General features: G+C 29.5%; 2 protein-coding genes across 2 annotated transcripts in view; one reads left to right on the top strand and one right to left on the bottom strand.

Moving 5' to 3' along the window:
* Positions 1–18,643, bottom strand: part of LOC121124818 (uncharacterized) — a 39,477-nt gene extending 20,834 nt beyond the window's left edge. Inside the window, exon 1 of the mRNA XM_071891114.1 lies at positions 18,520–18,643. The gene's annotated coding sequence lies outside the window, so the exon portion shown is untranslated. The remainder of the gene's footprint in view (positions 1–18,519) is intronic.
* LOC121124820 (uncharacterized) lies at positions 11,926–14,895 on the top strand. The gene is made up of 5 exons (XM_040720021.2): positions 11,926–12,288; positions 13,213–13,355; positions 13,423–13,525; positions 13,590–13,793; positions 14,553–14,895. Exons 1-5 carry the CDS (start codon positions 12,052–12,054, stop codon positions 14,769–14,771), a joined length of 906 nt encoding a protein of 301 aa, XP_040575955.1. The 5' UTR covers positions 11,926–12,051; the 3' UTR covers positions 14,772–14,895.
* Positions 18,644–23,684: the final 5,041 nt, after the last annotated feature.

Raw genomic sequence — 23,684 nt, 5'->3', positions numbered from 1 at the left:
CTTTTCCAGATCCATAAGAAGCCCTTAGCTATTTGGAACTTCGATACAGATATATCACCCTGGCAATGTAAAAAAAAAAATATTGGAAAACGCTGAACAAAAGAATCGAGACTGATAGCAAATATTTCAGGGTCACTCCAGTCTTAGTTCGACTTTGTCGGTTCCGGTTCTAGCGGTTCAAGAATCGGAACCACTTGAACCGCTTGCCCGATAAGGACACAACCTTCTCTATTACTATACAACTAATTAAATGTTTGTTTTCTTTTGGAAAAATGATGGAATCATGCCCCAAAATGTCAAGACATACACCAACATCCATCATGTCTAATGAATTATTTGTACTAGAAAAGACTCATGAAGTGATAAACAATCATAACAGGAGTCAAGATCATATTCTGTCATTATTCCAACAGAAAAAAAACATTTTATAGCAATAAATATGATATATTTTGACTCTAAAAATTCAAAGAGAACACCTATTTCAACCAAAAATAAACCAAACGTTGTATAAACTTCATACATTTATATAATATATTAAATCAAAATATCCTTGAGCTAAAATGGCTTTAAGGCAAAGTGCCCTCAGATAAATAGTTTACATCAAAATTAATGGGCAACGCATCCAGTATATGACATAATCAGTAATTGTCAAAATTTGCCAATGAATTATCAATATATAAAAGTTTCGTGTTATAAATATATGGTCATATATCAGGGGCGTCTGCCGGATCATATTATATTAATTTTTTGAATTATTTTTTCAAAAATCGACAACTATTTAGAAAAAATAAATTTTTTGGCAAAATATTTAAAAAATCCAAAGCTTTTCACAAAAAAAATTAAAAAATCTATAGCTATTATCAAAAAATTAATTTTTTGGAATTTTTTTTAAAAATTGACATCTGTTTACACAAAATTAAATTTTAAGGATTAAATTGTCTAGTAAAAAGCAAACATTCAATAAAGGGGGGGGTAATATCCCACTCTCTCCGGCCCCCCCCCTGTTTATATTAGGGGAATTGTCGTGATTTCAACCACAAAAATCCCCTTTGTTTGTAACTCAAAAAGATTATACTCATATTAATATTGACCACTTAAGTTAACCTTTCGATCCAATGACTTTATTTAATAAAGAAATATACTATAGTGGTGCTTGAAGCCCTTATGCTCATAAAATGAGTAAAGTTATTATTCGTCTTCTTCGTTTTCCACCCCATAAAAAAACAAACTTGAAAAAGTAATAATGGATCTCAACTTTCCCTTTTTCACAATTGGTTCATCCTACAGATAGCATTCATATTTGAAATGTCTATTAAATATTCAAAGTAGTTATCTGAATGTCAGTGTTTTCAAAAACACTCTAAAGCCTAAATCAGTAATTTAAAAACCAGGCGCTCATAGGACAGGGGCGACTGCATGGGGTGGGCTGGAGCGGATTGCCCCACTCCCCAAATAAAGATTTTTCTTTTTAATAGAAAATTTAATATATTTTTTTTTTCCAAAAATTTTAATTTAATTTAATTTTTCTATTTTTTACAAAAAATTTAGTTATCAGTGGATTTTTGAAATTTTTCCGTTAAATACTTGAAATTTTTTCAAAAATATTTAATTTTCAAATTTTTTTTAACAAAATTTAATATTGGATTTAAAAATAAAATCAAAAACCATGCACCCCCTCCAAAAAAAAATATACATAGATAGATATAATCCAACTAACACCCCTGTTCGACATCAGCCAACTAAAAAAATATCATCTCCAAGGTGGTATAACAGTCCATAACCTTTTGTTAAAACGTTTGTTTAAAAAATGGCACATACTGAGAAGAATTTTCAAAGAGCCCTCTATATGTGTAACATACATCTATATTTTTATTGAATAATATTAGCATTCAAGAAGTTGTATTATTTTGCCGCAAAATGGGGCTAATGTTGCTTTGTTACACTATATCATAACTTGCCCTTTGACATCAGTGACATGATATTTGACGTGGATTTGAGGCACTCTTTCATTTGTAAATAAAAGACATACTCAAAGTAACGTCGGGAAGTCATGTTACTCGGAAATATGTTAATATAATGGTAACTTGGTATTTCTACTGAATAAAGATATGGTATTTTCAACACTTGGGATGACGAACCTTAAAAAAGTTTGAGACAAAGGGAATCGATCTTGTTTAATGAAAAAAGTTAACTTATTCGCGAAAAAAAAAAACTTGTCATCCAGAGCCCAGAAATCTGGCCTGATCAGAATGAAACATAAACATTAAACTTATGTACGTAACTCAGAATTTTGAACAACTATTTTTTTATGTCCAAAGTCTGTATCCGTCTCCGTTTTTGAAATAAATATCCTAGCCTATGCGTTATTAGTAGAAAAACATACATATATATTATAGTAGATATGCTGTTAATATTCCATTGTCATACTCTATGACGTCAAAAACTTTCTGGTCTTGCCCAGTAATCGATACGGTGCATCAAATTGAAAATTCTAGCAAGTCCGATTACATGATGGTCTAACCTTGGATTTCTATTAACCTTGTTTATTATTTATTAATGAGTATTTATGAACTGTGAGCATTTGAACTCTATAATGTGTCACAAACTACTTATTTTATAGTAATTTGTATTAAAATAGTAAAAAATTACACAATTAGTATATTGGTCATTCATGGAATATTCAATTATTGCATTATTCTCATTTCTAATACTGTAAATCCTTCATTTAAAAATTATTCATCTCATTTTTTGGTTGCAACTTGTTCAATTTGATTATACAAGTTGTAACATGATCAAAACAGTAACTTGTAAAAGATATTTGTATATATATAGGTGCTAGGTACTTTTGCTTTAAGTTATTTTGACTCAGGAGTTCTTAAATTAAACCATTTCGCCCTAAACCCAATTATCCTCAAGGATATTTCGTCTTAAAATATAAATATGGCCCCAAATTTCAATAAATACATATTATCCAAATTTACTATGTAATGAACTCGAACCAGCAACAAATTAGTAAATACAATGAGTATATTAAGAAAATAAACAAAAAGGCAATGATTCCAACGGAAGAAGCCTGCTTAGTAGCCTGTTATGACTTGATGTATTATTCATGTTAGAAAAGACTCATGGATTGACATAATATGAGGGAAAACATTATTCTAACAAAAAAAACAAGCATTGAATGTATTCTATAGTATTTATACATTAAATATTTTTATTAAAAATTTAAAGGGAGCAATTTCAACCAATATAAACCTCATTATTTATATTTTATATCCATGAGTGAAAATAGATTTAAAGCGAAATGTCCTGAGGAAAATAGTTTAAGGTAGAATTACGAGTCACCATATATATATTAGAGTGTTTCTTATTTTTTATTTTGTTAAAATGTCCGGGTCGCTTAGTCGAAATCTGTTCCTTTTGATAAAAAAATACACTTGGCAAAGTTTGAGCAAAATTGAACAGTGCTTAGAAGTAGCTCAACGACCTCAAAGTTTTGAAAATTGCCAATTTTGAAAAAAAGAATGACTTCTTTCTTGATTATATGGAAAACAGTTCACGATATAGCCTTTTTTTGTTTAATAATTTTTTGAAGATCACTTAATTTACTCCAAGAAATATTCATGTTATTTTGAGAAAAAATATATATAATGTGAATTACAAAGTACAATATTTGAAGAGAAAACTTATACATGGATAACGTGTTGCCTGCAATTTTTTTGCATTTTCCCCATTTTCCTCCTACAAGTAAAAAATATATATATTCCTGGCATATTTTTAGTTAAAGATCATAGTTTATTTGACAAAAGTAGGGTAAATATCAAAGTGCAAAGACAGACACTGTGGAAAAATCAACACAATCTAAAAATAAGTAATATCTTTATGGGATATTTGCTACCAAATTGACTGGAAATAAATTGCCTTCATTACAAGTGGCTTTGTTATTTTCCTATATTATCATTTTGAATTAAAAAGAGTATTCAAAAAAACGAAATATTAAGTTTTCTTCTCCCGAGGCTCTACAATTAAAAGATTCCAAAAACTTAATATGAGCCTGGAATTGCATGTCAGATTCTAAATAAACGACAAGAAATTATCAATTTTGCCAATAAACATTTTCAACAGATTCTTCCAAGAGATGATTAAAAATAATTTTGGAACTTTAAATAATATTTCTTAGTTGTACTACAAAACGTGAAATTAAATTTATGTTACTCTTTCAATGCACGAGGCTTATTGGCTTTGTTTGAAGTGTTGTATAGTTTAAAAATTTGATTATTAAAGTTTTGGTTTAAATTAACATTCAAAGAGGAACGAGGATATTTGTACTTTTATGGTACAAATATATTTGAAAACATAAATCTCAGCACCTCAAGCCTTAGATGCTCCAATTAATTATTTGGATTTGATGAAACCACTACATAATCATTCCGAAATACATAGTCTTAAGAAAAATAGCGTCTCAAAAAATTTCGAAGAATTTATTGTATTGATTTGAAAAGCTTTTTGGTTTTACTCTATTTGGTAGTTGAGTCAGTTTGGCACAAAAAAGAAAATATAATTTGAAATGAAAAATAAGGAAAAACAAGATCAAAATTCTATGGAAAAATTTATCTGTAAATAAATTAGAAGACTTTCCAATAAAAAAGACAACAATATCGTTCAGATGTTGAAACTCCCAGAAGAGTTTTTTAAATTCGATCCATTTTATTTTAAAATAACTATGATTATAAGAGATCCCTTGAAATAATTGATGCTTTAAGAAAATGTTGGCTTTAATTAATGAAAATCAATCTAAGCAAATGAAAAACACTTTTATGTTTATAATTTGTCGCTCCATTTACTCAAATATTTTTCCATGTTATTTTTAATATATTTAAATTCTATAATTGTAGCTAATGTATAATATTCATGTTCGGATAACACCATTGATCTTCATTAATTAAAGACAAAATTGTCTTTATGAGTTAGGACAAAAGAAGAGATCCGAGATACTTTATCCTAAACAACAGATGCTCAAATTCCAATATATACGGAAGTGTGACAGGATGAAAATTTAGCCGAAGAAGAAACACGAACTTCTAAGCTTCATACTAGAGTAGAGTCGACTTTTTCCTTTAGTGCGAATCTCTCCGTCCATATGGAACAATGAATATATTCAACGGTTGAAACTATGACGGGATCCATTTACTTTCAGATTCAGATAAAATGCTCTAGATGTAAAATATATCATTAATAATTTCTTAATTAGGTACTACAACAATGAGGAGTTATAGCCATAAAACTAAAATATACTACAATTTGAATTTGAAATGCAATTTTACTTAGACAATTTTTAGAGCCTATGATTCATTCATGAATACCTGAAAAAGTGGACTTTTTTGTTCTTCAAGAATTTGGACTAAAGGTAGATACTTATAACTTAATCATCCATCTCAAGAGAGGCTCTTAGTCTTGTTCAGAGCTCCGTATTCTACGAGGGACGATGTGATGAATATTCGTCCGAGAAAAACTACAAGGTTTCATAAGAGAGTAAAGTGGACTCCTTTATTCGGAAAGGGGATTCCAGGATAGAAACAATGAAGAGATCCATTCATGATGTGTAGATAATTTTAATATTCAAAATATACCTAATAGTAATTAATAATTATTTTATTTGAATTCGAGCCAAGCGCTGTATTCACTATATTTATGTTATGATTTTATTTGTCACGGGATATGATGTCATTATGAGGACATTGGAATCGTACAAAATATAAGATAGTGTTACATATTTGCTTGTTCACCCCCCTAAAAAAATGGGATCACTCAAAAAAATACCTAATCGACGTAGTTCCTTGGAGATCCTTCTTTTTAAATTGGTATTTTTTTAAATAAAAGATAAAATATTTTTTATAATTATATGAGCTATGTTACTCCTTATCACTTTGGATGATGAATAAGTAATCATGGTTCCAAGAAGAGTGTTGTTTTTCATCATTTTCAGCTTAAAAATGGAAATATGTCGAGTTTAGAAGAGAATACAGAATAAAAAAAACAATTTTATAATCATAAAATAAATTTTACATCAGTTTTATTCATTGTACTTCAATTTGGGGATTGTCTTAATGATGAAAAATGTCTCTGAACAATAATAGTCTCAAATTACTATAATCTCAAATATTTCTGAAGCTTGACAACCCAGAGAAAAACTAAGATCAGTTTTGGATTTTGCGCTCAAATATAACTAATATTCTTGGTTCAATTTCATTGCTTTTCATTTTCATAAAAATGGATAATTATCCATTTTTAAAGCCGTTGAGCTACCATTGTATTTTTTTCATCAAAAAGAACCAATTGTCAATGTAAGACTTAAATATTTCAACAAAATGAAAATATTACATAAAAAATCTTTGTGTTTTGTAGTGAAAAAAGAAGGAAAACATAAAAACATTGCACGCAACACCTTATACTCGTTTATGTATTAGTTTTACCTTTAAATATTTTAAGCTATAATTCACTTATATATTTCTCTGAACAACGTAAATGTATCATTTACTAAGTCATCAGGAAAAAATTATCAAACCGCAAATTTTCACGATAATCAAGAAAATGGGTATTTTTCAAAACTTTAAGGCCTTTCAGATAATTCTTAACACTGTTCAAATTTGCTCAAACTTTGGCAAATGTATTTTTTTTTATCAAAAGGAACGGATTTGAATCAAAGATCCAAACATTTCAACACAACGTCTAACAGGAAACACTCTAATATGTTTAAATACCCATTCCCCCTTGCAAATATGATCCTCTGACCCTTAATTTATTATTGCTTCTTCAATTAAACATATATTTTCTAACGTATTTTCGGTAGTTATATAAATTTAAAAGAAATTTCACAAATTCACCTATAGGTTGAATTCAAATAGAGTTTTTAAATTATATGCAACACTCTTAGTTATCTCAACCTCAGTATTTTACTAATTAAATTTAGTAATGAGTCTGAGAAAATGATTATTATGCACTCTATAAAAATAAACATTGTATTTAAACATTCATCTCTTTCAATAAAGAAGAGCTTTGTTGACAACAAATGCGTGTACAAACAAAAATACACTGTTCCTGCATCTACTAGTTTGATATAACATTCTATGTTTGTAATAATATTGAATTTTGTCAAATATGTGTTAGTACTTTCATGTTTTGTATTTTTTTTTTAGTTTAAAAAAAAAAATCCAGTTTGCTCGACGGATGTGAGTAACATGTAAACATATTTTCAAGGATATAAACTTTTTTTTCCCTTCTGTAGTGACCATAAGATTTTTTTAAGGAACGAAGGAAAGAGAAAATATATTTTTTATTATTTTTAAGTTATCAGATTTTATTATAGATGAAGTACTTTTTTTCTTCCCTTACAAATAGGTATTTGAGAACATTGCTTGTGAATTTGCCTATGTTCTTCTTCATTAGTAGTGATGGGACGATTCCAAAAAAATCCCAATGCCGCTACTTTAATATTTTAAATAGTAATTAAAAAATACATTTTTTTTCTCTCACGTGCGACTACAGGAGTATATATGGGTAGAGGAGCTTGGTTTTTGAAATATTTTTGAAAAAAAATACAAATATACAATTTGATTTTTAGTTTTTTTTTCAAAAATTCAAGCTATTTATAAAACAAATTTTTTTTGGAAAAAAATCTAAAAAACTTACGGCAAATCTGAAAAAATTAAACTTTTTTGGATAGAAATTTAGAGTGGTTTACAAAAAAATTATTATTTTTTAACAAAATCCACAGCTCATCCAAAATAAAAATTTTAGAAAATAATTTGAAGTATTAAATTTTTTGGAAAAAAAATTTCAAAAATTATATTTCTAATAACAATTTTTTTAAAAAGAACTCAAATATTAAATTTTTTGTAGAAAAATTACTAAAATACATATTTATTTGCAAAAAATTAAATTTCTTGAAAAAAATTGAAAAATGAAAGTAAATTTCTTTTATTAAATTTTCTAGTAAAAAGGAAAAATTCTTTATTTTGGGGAGTGAAGGGGGCTATTTTTTTACATATATTAGATTATGCAACCTTTCTTCTAAAAAGGAAAAAAAGAGCCGAAATCATCTGGTAGTTAGTCAAATAAGTCGAATCATACCCACTTCTAATTATCTCATAAGTACTCCCAGACTATCATTGCCATATTATTTCTCCACAATTTTTAAAATGAATTACATATAACTTTATATTTCATAATATTAAAATCCTTATAGTATTTTATTGGAAACTGAATTATAACATTGCTTAATAATAAAATAGCCAATATAATATACGACGGGGGATCAACAAGAAATTGCATTCTTGTCTTTTTTGAAACAGAGCATTTATCACCAAATTAAAGGACGGAGTAATAAAACGTATACATAAGTGTTGTTATTGATTCTGTATCTTGTTCTGAACTCTATTTATTTCCACTTTTAGACTGAATTTTTTTGAAAAACACAACACTCTTCTGAAGACCCTTGTTACTTATGAATAATACATAGTGATGAGGAATATCATAGCTTATATAATAGAAAAATGTATATAATTTAAAAAAAGATCTATTTAAAAAATATGCATCTCCAAGAATTTTTCTTCCATTTTTTATTTTTTATGTGATCTCATTTTTTATTTTGGGAATTACTAGAATCTCAGATATTTCAGAATTTAGATGACTGAGATCAAAACTGAGAGCAGTTTTTGATTCTACGTTTATGGATAAATTCGATTATTGTCTTCAATTCATTTTTACAAATCCCCCCCCCCTAATTGTTCCCCTGTGTAATCAGTCTCCCCCTTCGTCCGCCCCTTAGATATGTCTTATCGTTCCTGGGGACCGGTGCAAAAGATATTCAGTCTTTCGGACTATCAGTACTACAACTGATTACACAAAGAAGAAATAAAGTTGATTGATATCATAAAGGACCGATCTTGATAAATTATTTTTAGGACTGATACGCAGGAATGAACTGTAACGGACCAAGACTGAACTGAATTGGACTGCGTACAGTCTTACGTCCTAAATAAACACCGACACAACGCTAATCCCAAGTCCAGTAAATCCTTCATTTAAAATGATTCCTCACATTTCTTGGTTGCAACTTATACAAAGCAATTTTTTATGTATATTCCAAAATTTGGTCCACCTCATAGTAACCCAAATTTTATATTTGAAATTTAATTTAATTTTTCAAATTTGTTTCCAAAAAAATAAAAATTTTCATTTTTTTATTTAAATTTAATTTTCAGGGAATATTTTTGGATTTGCGACATTTTTTCCTAATAATTTAATTTTTTTTAAACAAATGCGGATCTTTGAATTTTTTTTGAGAATCACTGTTGATTTTCGAAAAAAAAATTTAAAAATTTAATATTTATGAGATTAGCCATGAATTTCGAAAAATAAAATCAAAAAATTTTATTTTTGTGAATAACAAGATTTTTTAAATTTTCTTTAAAAAATTTTAATATTTGGATTTTTTTTAAATCTAAAAAACGAGCCCCCTCCCCCTTAAAAAATATATATATGTAATCCTGCTGACGCTTCTGTGACGCTTAAAAGCCCCAATTACAAATATTATTAAATATAATGTGATATGTAAAACAAAGTATAGTGTTTTACCCCATTATCCTTTGTACTGTCTTACATACACCCATTATATATAATGGGGGTGGGAACTAACATCACATAAATAATACGTGGGTAAGTGTTATGGAAAATTTGTAGAAATTGTGCATTTACCGATTGATTCCTCCCATTCTCCGATAGGTACCCATGAGTAATGGAATTACAAGAGAGGGAGATCAAGAGATGGAGTTCTTATTAGACAACGACGCATCTAGCCATCCATGAAAATTATATTTCATAGACACAACTTCTCCATAAATATGTACACTTAGATCAAATGAATTCTACACACATTAAGAGTTGTACATACTTAGGGGAGACAGGCGACACTTTTAACATCAAAAACTAAGACCACAAAAATCATCTAGATTTGAACAAAAACTGATTTTGATGGCCAAAAGTAATAATATAGAAGAACAATATTGTTTTCATTGTTCATTAAAGTTATTCATGGTTTTAACAGTAATATATATTGATCCTTTGAATTATGGTTTAATTTACTGGCACTTGATATAATTTTTTCCAAAATTCAGAACTTACCCATTGAGGAGAAATTTTTAGTTTTTTAACATCCAGTACAAAGGGATCAATTGCATCAACTTTTTTCGTATTGTCTATTCTTCTTTATTCTTTTAGTGAGGGGTTGTAACCATCATTGCCCTGAGTTTGTAGGTGTTGGCGAAGAGACAAACTTTACTTTTAGGCTAAGCTAAAAATCATTAAAAATCTGTTTTTTTCATTTCACTATTTTGAGATTGAGAAAAGTAATATTTAATATGAATTGATGAGCCAGGGAGTACTTTAGCTCGTCGCTAAACATTATGGAAAGTTTCATTTATTATTATATAAGTACTTCCTCTTTTCTTTTCTTTTTTTAATATGAGTTGACTTATACGCCTTCAAGATTTTCTTAATTTTCCATAACGTTTTTATACAATTTTATATTAATATTCTCATATTTTTCTTTTTTTTAATATGAGTTTTTGTGTAGGGCTGTAGAAAAAGGCTAGGGCTGTCGTCACTGGGGATGAGTGGTGAGTCATTAATGCCTAGTGATGGATGGAAGAGTAATGTCTGGATTTGCTTCTATTTCCCAAAGTATAAATATTATCCACCAATCGGGATTTTATTCCTACTCACTATTAAAATTTATCATGACGTCATTTATGATCCATAAACACCATATATTATTCATTTCCGTCTCCCATCTATCACTAGTAATCACTCAACTCCAGCACCCACTTCCCAGGCCTTCTTCTACAGCCCTACACAAAAACCACTAGGTAGTTTAGAAACATTAACCGTATAACGTCACTAAATAACCCTTTTCAAAGTGGGAACGAAATGGCCGGGGTTGAATTTTACAGGGAATGCATTTAATGGGAATGAAATTACCGGTCACGACAATCAAGAAACGACTATACATATACGTAGATAGGTATAGGACGAGACTTACATAAAGAATGGAGTTGACATGAGGTATGTTTGGAGAGAAACAATAGTTTATAACTCTTGGATATCTTTACTCTTCCTACAAATTTGAATAATAAGCCTATAATTGACTCAAATATTCCTACGTAATATTGGGCTATATTCTATTTATTAAATGTGAATATCTGTGTATGTGAGTGTGTCCTTCAATCACGACTGAACATTGGTTCGGACATGATTGATGGACTTTCTTGAAATTTTTCAAGTAGGTTCTTAGGGGTCCAGAAACGGTTCTAATGAGATTTTTTTGGGCCTTCAAGGACATGATGGCGTTTAAATTACATTTTTTAGAAGTTTAATTGTACAACCTAAGGGCCAGGGTGTATTCAGATATTATAAGGGATCTTTGTTGCTCAGGGGAGTGGTGGTGGAAGAATTTAACCAGCAGCCCACAACTCGTTGGCGGGAATGTATTTTTAAATATTAAAATTTATTTATAGAGCTACATATATTTGCAAACAATTGTCTCACACATATTTTATATAACCTTAATATCGAACCAAAATTAAAAGGAACAACTAAATATGATAAATAAGAAATATCCAAGATTATATCATGGGATTATTTGATTAACATTTCTTAAAAATGTTATTATTTAATATATTAATAACAAAAATAATATTTCGGGAGAAAAAAAATGAGATTTCTTTTTAATGAACTTTTTTTGTTTTACTTTAAATATGATTTTCTTTGAGACGCTTTTTTTTTTTTTTTTTTTTTTGGTTTATAGGAACAAAAACTTCATAAATCAAAATCCTAAAAATTTATTTTTTAAAGGCGTGCCCGAAAGCAACGGGGGAAAAAAGAAACGATTTGATAAAAATGAAACCCCTATTTCGATGGAGGCTCATTTAAATACAAGACATTTAAGAAGACTGAAGCTATTTAGATCCAACATACATAAATAACAACGCTGACATGAATTTATCTGTGCTCCTTCTTGTTCTAACAATTCTTGGTGTTCCTTTATCTATTACTTTTGGTAATGAGAGTGAAAAAAAAGTGCTTCAAGAGGATGTGGGATCTGGGAGATCCATTTTTCCATGGTACTTTCCGTTTTTACCCCAATGGAAAGGAGTGAATATTGGAGGAGAGTTTAATACAATTAAATCCCCCGAAGATGTCGGGTTTTTCATGACTAGAGCTTTTTCTTCGGTAATAAATACTTGGTTCATTTTAGATCTCAAATATAATGCCTGAAGGTATTATTAAATTTTATGTCTTTTTGGGGGTTGGATTAAGGTCCCTTCACGGCTGTTTTATTGTTGTGTATATTATATTATGACCTCTATTTTGACGAGTGAAAATGTAAAAAATAAATACAGTACCTATTATTAAAAAGAGATTTTCCTCCTTAGGATAAATTTAAATTTCCCTCCTTAACAAAAAAGAAAAGAAAAATAGAAAATATAAATAAATATAGGTATAAAGGGGGACGATTTGTTTTTTCTATAACATCCTCATGTCAACTCATTCGTTATATGTCGTGCGTCAACATATAAACAATCTCGAACAAAAATTAAAGAGAATATTTCAATATATATATATATATAGTAAGTTATAGATTTATTATTCAAATAATGGATTTGAATAGATATTCAAGAATTTGGGCTATAGTTTAGACCCTTTATTTAATTTATGAGACTTATATTAGCCCCATATGGCCCCTATCAAATAGAATCTATCAATTTATGTGTATAAATATCTTTTATTTTGACGATACATTTTGAATGCTTTAAGGGGAATTGGCGGCACACCCAAAGGGTGTTTGTTGATAGAAATTGACAATAATTTGTTGTCCAAGAATATTAATGTAATTTACACTCTATTTCATTCTACCTTGCTTTTGTGTTGACGGGTCCATTATCCTTAATACTTAATTATAGGTATATGTATTTCTATATACAAACATATTTTTTTACTTCATAAATATTTTGTAGAAGCAAAATACACTTTTTAATTATACTTAATTAATTGCAATAATTTGATATAATTTTATGTGATCTCTGTTAATAATCACACGTTATGAATACTTAATAAGAATTCTCTTAAAATTGATTAATTACATTCTTTTTTTAGTTGCTCATTTCAAATATTGGATGGCTGATTGTCCACATTCTTTTCTGGAGAGGAACAGTAACAAGGAGTGATGAACTTCAATTTCCCTTCAATATTATTACTCTCTTTTTCGGTTCAAATGACTCCGGGGACTCGGATGAGCTGTGAGTAAAAAAAATGTTGAAATAATAGTTCATTTTTAAACTTTATTTTTTTTAAATCACTGATTAGGCTTTTGCAGAACTCAGAGGGGGAAATTAATGGAAATGATCTCATTAACTTTTACACGGATCCCAAAGTAGCAACTCAGAATTTAATCATCAGTGGTGGGTTTGTAAGTTATTTTCATTCAACCCCAAAGAGTATTGATTACGCATGATTTCCACAAACTATTTCAGACTTTATTTACGTTACTCCTATGGATCATTCCAACATTCTTTTGGAGTGGTCGACCCCTGCCCACAAAAAATACGGATTCTCGTGTATCACGTTTATATAACATCATTGACCATGTTCGTAGCGGAGGGAACTCTGTGGATATCTACAATAGACTATTGTGTCCGCAATGTGTATCCGTGATTATATCTATCAACGTTCTTTTGGTATGTTAGATCCTAACCCATTGTCGAGGAACAGTGGTAAATTACCCCAAATTGACTAATATTTAAAATTTTAGGGGTAATGGGAGTACTACTTCCTACTGGTAAATGAAATAAACACAGCAAGGGTGTCTACAGGATGGCTGTAGTCCCCCCCATCCTAAAAACAATTAAGGAATTTTTGCTTTTTTACTAGATTTTTTATTTGGTCAGGCTGAAAAATTTTTACGCAAAATTAGAGGTAAAATTAAATTTTTTATGAATTCCAAAAAATTTATGTCTGAAATTTTATTCCAAAAATTATTTTTCAGTGAATAACTGTAGACTTTTGAAAAAAATTTCCAAAAACTTAGATTTAAAAAAAAAAAAATTTCTGAATTTAATTCTTCAAATTTTTTATCAGCAAAATTTAATTTTTCAATTTTTTATCTGCAAAATATTTAATTTTTCAAATTGTTCTACAAAACATTTAATTTTTATGTATAGGTATGGATTTTTGAAACTCAAATTCAAAAATTTTTATTTATAAAATTGAGTTTTGAAAATTTTTTGTGCACAGCTGTGGATTTTAGTAATTTTTTGTGAACAGCTAGGTATTTTTGAACAAAATACAATCCTGCTAATTATTCTGCCCTATTTTGGGGTAAATTACTTTTACTACAAGTTCTTTTGGGGTAACGCTAAAACGTGATATCCTAATCCATCTCTTTTGTCTTTTTTTATGTCCTTTATTTATTAACAAATAATAAACCGATTATATAGTTTTTAGGTAAATGGATTTTTTGGTCTGTTTTGAGTGAACTACCAGATTCTCCTGCTTTTGGAGTTCCAAATGATGCAAGTCGTAGCTTGAAGGACGATGATGAGTCTTTGGGCATGGCTCTTTTAAATGATGCTATTGATAACTTTTTGAACACTCTGGATGTCAATGTGAACAACATCATCAAAGATATCGAGACAAGAGATAAGCAATATGTATAGTAGTTAGCTAAACAACTTTATAGGCTTTATAAAGTTTATATTGAATTTTTGCATATTGCATAATGTATATAACAAATAGTTTATAGATAATTAATTAATTAGCATAAAAAATTATACAGTTAACAGAAGCGTCCACAAAATTATATATATATATTTTTATTTTTTTTTTGGGGGTGGGGAGGGGGAGAGAGACTTGGTTTTTGGAATTTTTTGTTAAATTTTGTTAAAATATATATTCAAAATTCCAAAGCTATTCACAGACAATTAATTTTTTTGCAAGAAAATTGGAAAAATTTAATTAAAATTCAAATAAATAACTTATTGTAAAATAAATTTTGAATATAAAATTTTCTAGTAAGAATAAAAAATTCCTATATCGGGAGGGGGGGGGCAACTACAGCCCTTCCTCTGTGGATGCCCCTTGTTAAACTTGCATAACATGTTATGTATTCACCTATGACTACTTTATAAAATAATAAAGTTACTTTCCATCATTTTTTAGGGTTAAAAAACAATGTCGTAAAGGATATTGTGACCGAAATGCATTTCTAATGTATTAGCTAATTGAGAAGTTACTCTCTTCAAATTGAGTTATTTTAGGAAAGATGACATAATATAGGTGTTAAAATTAGTATTGTCTCGACTAGAACAAATTATTGATGACTAGCTGTAGTACCCATCATTGCTCGGAGTTATTAAGGGTCGAAGAACATACAAATTTTGCTTTAAAACTTTAAAAGAAACTAGCAAAAAAAGTCCTGGTGTTACTCTCAATTTTTCATGAATACACTCACACCGAGCTACTTACTCAATACTCGGACGTAGTGTTGTGTCGGTCTTTATTTATTTGGTAGTCCAGTCTTAGTACCGGTCTTTAGGACAATCAGAACTAGAACTGATTAAACAAAGAATAATTATGAGTATTGTCATCAAATTTGAACTTTATAAGTTTTTAGGACTGAAATGCAGGCTACAGCCCCTCCAGCTTTAATATTTTTTTCAAAAAATTTGATTTTATATACATATTTAATTTCCCAAAAATTTAATTTTCTTTGAGTAGCTATGAATTTTTAATTATTTTTTTTCATTATATTAAATTTTTATTTTTTTTTTTTTCACAAAAAACTTAATTTTCTTTGAGAATATATATTTTTGTGAAGTTTTTTTCAAAAAATTTGAAATCTAATTGTTAAATTATTTTCCAAAAATAAAATAATGTTCTGTAAATAGCTATGAATTTTTGAAATTTTATGTAAATAGCTATAAATTTTTGAAATTATTTTTCAAAAAATTTAATATTCGAATTCACATTGGCAAATTTCTAAAGGTTATTATCGAAATTTATACTTGTATAATTGTATTTTTAGATATTTGATACAACATTATGATAAGCAGATAGTAAACACATAACTATTAACTAGCTACCAATTATTTATTATATATATAATTAAATGAAAAAGTATTGATTGAACTAAAAAGATTATAATTATTATTTCAAACAAGACATTGGGAATTTTCTTATTTTGATAATTACATATATATAGATGTTTCCTTCCACCTGATCAAATGAAACTTTTAAAAAGATGTTATTTCCAAGGTTTTTAATGAAAATACCATAGGTAAGCAGAAAAGTAAACTGACCGTGTATGATTCAAATACATAAATCAAGATAAGTATTTATAAAATTTGAGTATGTTCATTTATATTTTATCCATGCTTTAAATTTCTTAATAATAAAGGAATTACGTTATGATAGTTTAAGCTATCGTGCAAAATATATAGTTAGTTCTTAAATGCACAAATGTAAATTCGAGGGCAATCCTAGAAGTAAAAAAAGGATTACTGATTGAGCTTTGAATCTTGACAAAATTATATCAACTGACAGTAAATTAATCCATAATTCCAATGATACATATATATATATATGTTACAGTTAAAACAATGAATAAAATAAATGATTTATGACAAAAGAAAAGTTCTTACAATGGATTACTTTAACCTCTCAAAGTTAGTTTTTATTAAATATCTCTAGGGAAAGTCGATAAAAATTATTGATTTTTTTTCCACCATTATCTATATTATATTATACAAACATAAGCTTTATGGCTGTAGCTTTTTTTATATTCACTTCTATTATACTGATTTGAGAGGTTCTGTGTGATAAATTAAAATTGTCTGTATTTGTACATGTATTCGTTTGTCTCAAGCCTCTGCTGCTTTGTGAATGTTTTAAATCGGGCGTGAAATTGCATCATAGTGAGATTCATTGCAAAGGGTATCAACTCTTCTTCGTGCAAGTCACACTCCAACAGGCCGACTCGTAAGACCCTATACAAATACAATGTTAAGAAGAGGCAAGACCACGTCAAAAATGTAGCGAGGAAGAAGGGTGCCCGGTAAGATGATTGTGGTAAAAACGTTGGGGTAATATCGTGGTGTACATTACCATTGAGAGACGAAAACAATTTGGTTAATATCATCGTGAAGTAATATCATTGTAAGCAATATGATTGTGAGTAATTTTATTGCAAGACAATATTATCGTGCGCAATTTGGTTGTAATTTATAATTTATTTGGACGATCAAACTATTGCATCAAGAAGAAACATTTGGATAGAACCCTTGTAATATGCTATAATACAGCATGGCCCACAGGTTACGTAGGTGAACTTTTGATCCCCGAGTCCAGTTAAATTTATACACCACTGCTTCTCAGAGCATCAAGGAACCTTTCTAATATTCTCAAATACACTCTGACCCTCAGGTTGTACAGGTGATGTGCTGGGGGCCCAAATCAGTTTAAACTCAACCGCGGCCGCATTTATAAATACCAAAGAACAAAGAACCCTTCTAATATATTATAATGCACCCTAGCCCACGGGCTATGCAGGTGAACTGCTGGGCCCCGAGTCAAGTTAAATTTATCTGCCACAGCTTCTCTGAGCATCAAGGAACCTTTATAATATCCCAAATACACAGCGGCTCTCAGGTTGTACAGTTGAAGTAATGTGCCCTAAAAGAAGTTCAAACTCCACTGCCGCCACGTTTCTAAGTATAAAAGAACCTTTCAAATGTGCTATAATTCACCCTGGCCCAAGAGTTGTGTAAGTGGACTACTGGGCCCCGATGCAAGTAAAATTTATCTGCCCCTGCTTCCCTGAGCATCAAATAGCCCTTGTAATATCCCCACAATGTAATAATAATTACATTAATTTTTGAAATCCGAAGTATTCCAATTTAAGACTTTTAGTTCATTCTCGTGTTTAAAAATAGGTTTTTTTTTATTTAATTTTAGCAATATAAGCCATTGTTTTCACTGCAAAAATAACTCAAACCTTCTTAGCTAATAACAATGCATTCTAGGACAAGAGAATTTGGCTACTATACATGCATTCTATAAAGCTAGTAAATTGTACTTATACAAGTTGCAAATCGTACAGACTTCGCAAATTGTACACAATATATGTATATTTTATTTTTTTAGAGGGGAGGGGGCTTCAGAAACTTTCAGAGGGGCTTTTGGTACATATCTTTTATGGTACAAATATTGTACTCACATCTTATACATATGAAATATATGAATCAGTATATGAAGATATTCGAAATGTCTTAGTCTTTATTTAAAAGCTCCTCCCACCCTGTGCCCCTAGATTGGGTAGTCTTCAAACTACACAATACCTTCTCTACGAGCAACCAAGGTTAATAGAAATATAAGAAATAAGGCATGTACGACGGATGTTTGACTTACATTCATGACTTAGGCTTCAGACGAACATTCATATCATTCAACTATATAAAAATTGGTGATTCGAAAAGAGCACTTTAGATTAAAAAAAAAAATATTGAAGTATTGTATTTAGACCCCTTATCCGAGACTGAGACTCTTATTATCTTATTAGCACAAAAATTAAAGCTTTATTTTGTTGTCAGCTATCAATGCTCCTTTCTCATTATCAGTGTTCTGAACGTTGTTCAATTGAACTAAAATTAGCTATTATTAATCTGTGAACAGTTATTAAACAATAATTATATAATTCGAAAAAATTGGCTATCTACCAAATTATACGTTAAAGTGTCTCAAAGTGTATAAACTAATTAAAAAAATCTTCAAATATGACATAAAAATCGCTTGAGAGCTAAATTGTCGTAATTCAAATATTTACTTTACAGAATTAAGCTTGGAAACTCTACTCTTTCATAATGAATAATTGTATTTTCCAATTTTTACAATAAAATGATTTTGAAAAATTCATTTCAGCAGTCTGATTTTTTACTGGTCTTAAACATAAACATTGAATATTAAACTACCAGGATGACATATAGGCAATAACTATAGTATTTGTAATGTTTGAGTTATGACAATTTGGTACACAACCCTCAATTTGATCTCAGCTACACTTTTGGTTTGATCTTTTTCTGCAATGTGCATTTGAGTATGAACTACCCAATCCCTAAAATTAAATCGCCACTGGTTAACCTTGTTCTAGATAAATAATTTTTTATATACTTGTGTAGGTGAGATCGCATAACTAAAAATAGAGGGATGGTGAAAGAGTTAATTGTACCAAATGCCAAATGTACATGGATGATAAAATCCCTAATTAATTCTGGTTAATTGAAATTGGAAATTATATGATTGTATCAGTCCTAAATGTGTGGCTTAAAATAAGTATCGTCTTGTCTCTGTTATTACCATTGGTCCTTAAATAACGTCCAAATTTTAAAACGCCCTCAATCTGGCGTCAATTTTCACAAATACAAGGGTACTGGCGCGTATCCAGTTATGTTTAGTTAGTAGCATCTCTTGAAAGTATTATTGGAGGATTATTCCTTGCAAATCCAAAAGACAGTCCCCATAATCTTTCCACAGATTCCTCAATTCAAACGGATGCCAAACAGAAAGAAATCGACCGATTTGGCTGAAAATTGTTGTGTGTTCTTCGAAGAGATACTACCAACTAAACATAACCTCGAGACGTCCCAGTAGTGCCATCTTCCAGACTTTGTACGGATTTTCAAATGAACATTGTTTTATAGTTAAGTATCAGAGTTTGGCATTTGATTTTTTTCCCAACTTCTGCTAAGTACTAAGTATAATTAATCTCCTAATCCATTTATATTTATTGTTATATATGTGATCCGTCAACGTAAACACAAACTCAAATTATTTATCTTAAAATTGAGTTTGGCTTAAATTTGTATTCTTCGACGCGGGGCGCGGAGTCGAAATCGTGGAGTAGGAGTTGGAGTCAGTAATTTTTTTTTTGTGGAATCGGAGTTAGGAGTCCGAAAATTTGTGCCAACTCCAACTCCAGCTATAAACATTAGTCTAATTCATGTAAATAAAAGTCGTTAAAGTTTTTTTTTTTCTAAATTGTTATAAATAATAAGCATTAAGTACTGTAAATTTATTAACCTTAAAAGTTTACTCATTTATAAGTTTACTTCTCAAATTTCAAAGGTGCTTGATAGTCTATACAATTACAATTTTCGAATATCTCTTAAGTCTAAATTATTATACAGCATTGGCACTAGCTGAATGTATAAGCAATAGATACCTTTTGATCCATTTCATTTGTTGTTCATCTTGTTAAATATCTTATATTCCAAATATTTTCTTAATGCCTGGCATAATTATTCACTACATATAACTATAAGTTAAATTTAGAGTCTCTAGACTCAAATGACTTAATAGTACTTATATAGGCTATAAAATATTTTATCAAACAATTGTGTGTTGGCGTCAGAGTTGGAGTCAAGGACATTCAAAAGAATGATAAATTGATTGATTTTATGTTTGAAAAGGGCCGTATCCAGCCCAAGACATATAAGTATCTTAAAACAAATAAAGGTTTTCAACTTTAGCTATTACTCTTATCGCAGTGATATGAATACAAAACCTATATTGACTCGAATATGTCTATGAAATATTGACTCATACGTTTTATAAAGTAATAAAATAAATTAAATTTTATTCTTTTCTTCATTTGTTTTGTTGACACACCAAATATCTGTAAAATGTGTATTTTGGAACAAAGGAAAACTAATGGCTGACTTTTTAGACAATTTATATTCAAATTGAACTTATAAAAATGGATTAAAAGGTATTTCATATTCACCACAAAAGCAAATCCAATGTTGGGTTCTTTTTAAACTTACAGGGAATGATAATTTGTTTTTTAGCTCCTAAATACATCCCACCACAGTGAAACTCAATCCGATATCACCCGGTAGAGGTTCATCTATGAGTTTCTAATTTTATTATTGCAAAATAAACCATAATTACACAAAAAACCCTCAAAAGTAACTCCTCTATTGATCTTTTCTTTTCTAAGGACTCCATAGCAAGTCCAGTCATTTCCAATATTGTGCGGCCACAGTCATGGATAAAATGAAATGAAAATGAATCCTTATCTTCTTGATAGAGTCGACAGATCGGGCTCAGGGTTTTACACAATTTAAAAAGATGTCTATTGAGTTTTATGCGGCCACTATAATTGAGATTTAATGTCTCTTGTATTTGTATTTTATTACGATATATGGCTCGATGATAAACTGCTTAGATTGGCGGTAGCTGTCCAACTGTTGCCAAATAGTTCACCGCTCCTTCAAAGTGGTTTTTCTGAGAGCATTCTTACCTTGACAAAAAAGAATTGGGGACAGAGATTGGTGTACCCTCTCCTACTCCCTCCTTAGCCAAAACATCAGCGAACTTATTCACTGTGCTATTATTATGAGCCTTGATCTATCCAACTATGATATCGCACATGGAATTATCGAGAGCATTTTTACAGCAAGGAATTTCTTGTCTTAACATACCTTAAATTTTCTACTATCTACAGCGGACAGGTTATCACATAATATTAATATCATCTTGCGATTTGTCAAATATCAGATTACTTGCTTGATTTCTTATAGCTTCAACTTGAGTCACTATTAAATACAAGCATCAATTCAATTTTGACACAATCCCTTTTGTAATATAAACAGTAAAAATCTGTGTGCAAACACCTTTTCTTCATGGGACAATCCAAAAACTGACTTTAGAATAGTTTGGAGCCTCTGGAGTGAATTTGGATATACAAAAGAATATTCTACAATGCACGATAAATGTGATTAGAATAAGGAAGCAAATTAAGCGAAATAAAAATGGTGAAGTGGTGTTACCTAAGTCATCTGCTTTGAAGCCCTACCAAAAGGGTATTATTATTTCCTCAAAATCTTTGATATCATTGTGTCAATACAGAAATAATGAAATTGGCCTTCCATATATATATTATATTTAAATCAAGTTTGTCTTGAAACGTTAGATACTATGACGTCACTATTAAAAACATGGTGGAAGTCAACCACTATATAGTACAATAGTATAACCTTGTATTTCTATTTACCTTGGTCTTGGTCAGATACTTCTCATTTTTTTTTTTTTTGCACTCTTGGTTTCAATCGAAGTTTTGTACTGCAACACCCACACCATAACCTATCATTCTCTTTTTTTTACTTTGAAATCGTCAAAGTACTTCGGATTAAATCGTTTATCTTATGACATTTGTAGCCTATTAATTTCAGCTATTGATATCAAATGTCAAATTCAAAATGGAGTTAAACACAAAAAAGTTTACTCGATTATTTTGTGGTTATGTGATTCTAGGTCTTTAGACTTGTCATCACATTTATGTCTACTCATTCCAGCCTTCTATATCACGTGTCAAAAACAAAATGGCGTCAAGAAAAAATTAACTCGAGAATTTCGAAGCTTCATGGCACTAAGACTTTAACCCTAGTGCATCATACTTATGCCTACTCATTTTAGCATCCCATATAACGTGTCAAATTCAAAATAGCGTCAAGAACCACTTAATTATAATGGCTTTACAAAAATTTACTCGGGCATGCTTTTATACTGACCCCACAATTAAACATTCACGTTATCAATTAATATTGTTAGTCCAGGGTTGTACTACATACCAGTATCTACTTTCTTTCACTTTTCACTGCTATTTTCCGGGGTTTTTTATTTCATAAAAGGTGCAATCCACTTTTATAACAAAAAACCAAGTTGTATTTCCAGATTTTCTGAGGCTTTACTACATAAGATTCCTCAAAGATTGCACCTATTTCGAACCTTGGTCAACAATTAAATAATAATGACTTCAGCTTTGGAAATTCTGTTCAAATGCCAACTAAAAAAGCTACTCCCACTTTTTGGGACGTATACTATTCATATCTACAAATGAATGTAACTAAGAGGACACTTGCTGAAAATAACATTATTCCAGCAATCAGGTCCTTTCCCAATGCCTTGATCTTACGAATATATACATTACTCAGGTATTCGTAAATTGCATTGGATTCATGTCACTCTGCGTCAATAACATTGAAAACAATGTATATTTAATTAGACCTTGTTCATTTGAATAACATAAATAGTGTACATATGGACACATTGCTATTAGTTGGTTGAAAATACATTATATTTCAGCCTATTGCAACTACTACGAATATTATTAGTAATTTCGACAACAATCATGTGAATTAATCTCATTTAACTATTACATCTCTCTCCCGTTCAAAAAATACTGAGACATATTTCTCTATCAGACAAGATGCATTTATTACATGCATGTAAAACTGGCTCGTATTATTATTTTTTTTTACAAAATGTTCAAAAAAAAATTAGACCCTCCCCCCCAAAAAAATAATCATTTTTTGATCTTTGCTAGAAAATTTGAAATTTAATTTTCCAAAAAAATTCGCAAAAATTTAATTTTTCTAAAAAAAATTTCCAAAAAATTAAATTAAAAGACTTATGGATTTTTGATTTTTTTTTTTTTTTGAATGGCTGTGGATTTTTGACATTTAATAACCAAAAAATAAAAAATTTCAATTTTTGGAATTTTTTTTTTAAATTCC

This window comes from Lepeophtheirus salmonis, chromosome 9, assembly GCF_016086655.4.
Source record: "Lepeophtheirus salmonis chromosome 9, UVic_Lsal_1.4, whole genome shotgun sequence".
Classification (NCBI taxonomy): Eukaryota; Metazoa; Arthropoda; class Copepoda; order Siphonostomatoida; family Caligidae; genus Lepeophtheirus; species Lepeophtheirus salmonis.
Note: the sequence above shows the minus strand (reverse complement) of the source record. Positions and strands in the feature narration are given on the sequence as shown.

Excerpts from the sequence above, each read along its gene's own strand:
- LOC121124820 (XM_040720021.2), top strand. The coding sequence starts at position 12,052 with ATGAATTTATCTGTGCTCCTTCTTGTTCTAACAATTCTTGGTGTTCCT. Across the intron at positions 13,356-13,422 it reads TCCGGGGACTCGGATGAGCT|GCTTTTGCAGAACTCAGAGG; the intron begins GTGAGTAAAAAA and ends ATCACTGATTAG. Across the intron at positions 13,526-13,589 it reads TAATCATCAGTGGTGGGTTT|ACTTTATTTACGTTACTCCT; the intron begins GTAAGTTATTTT and ends AAACTATTTCAG.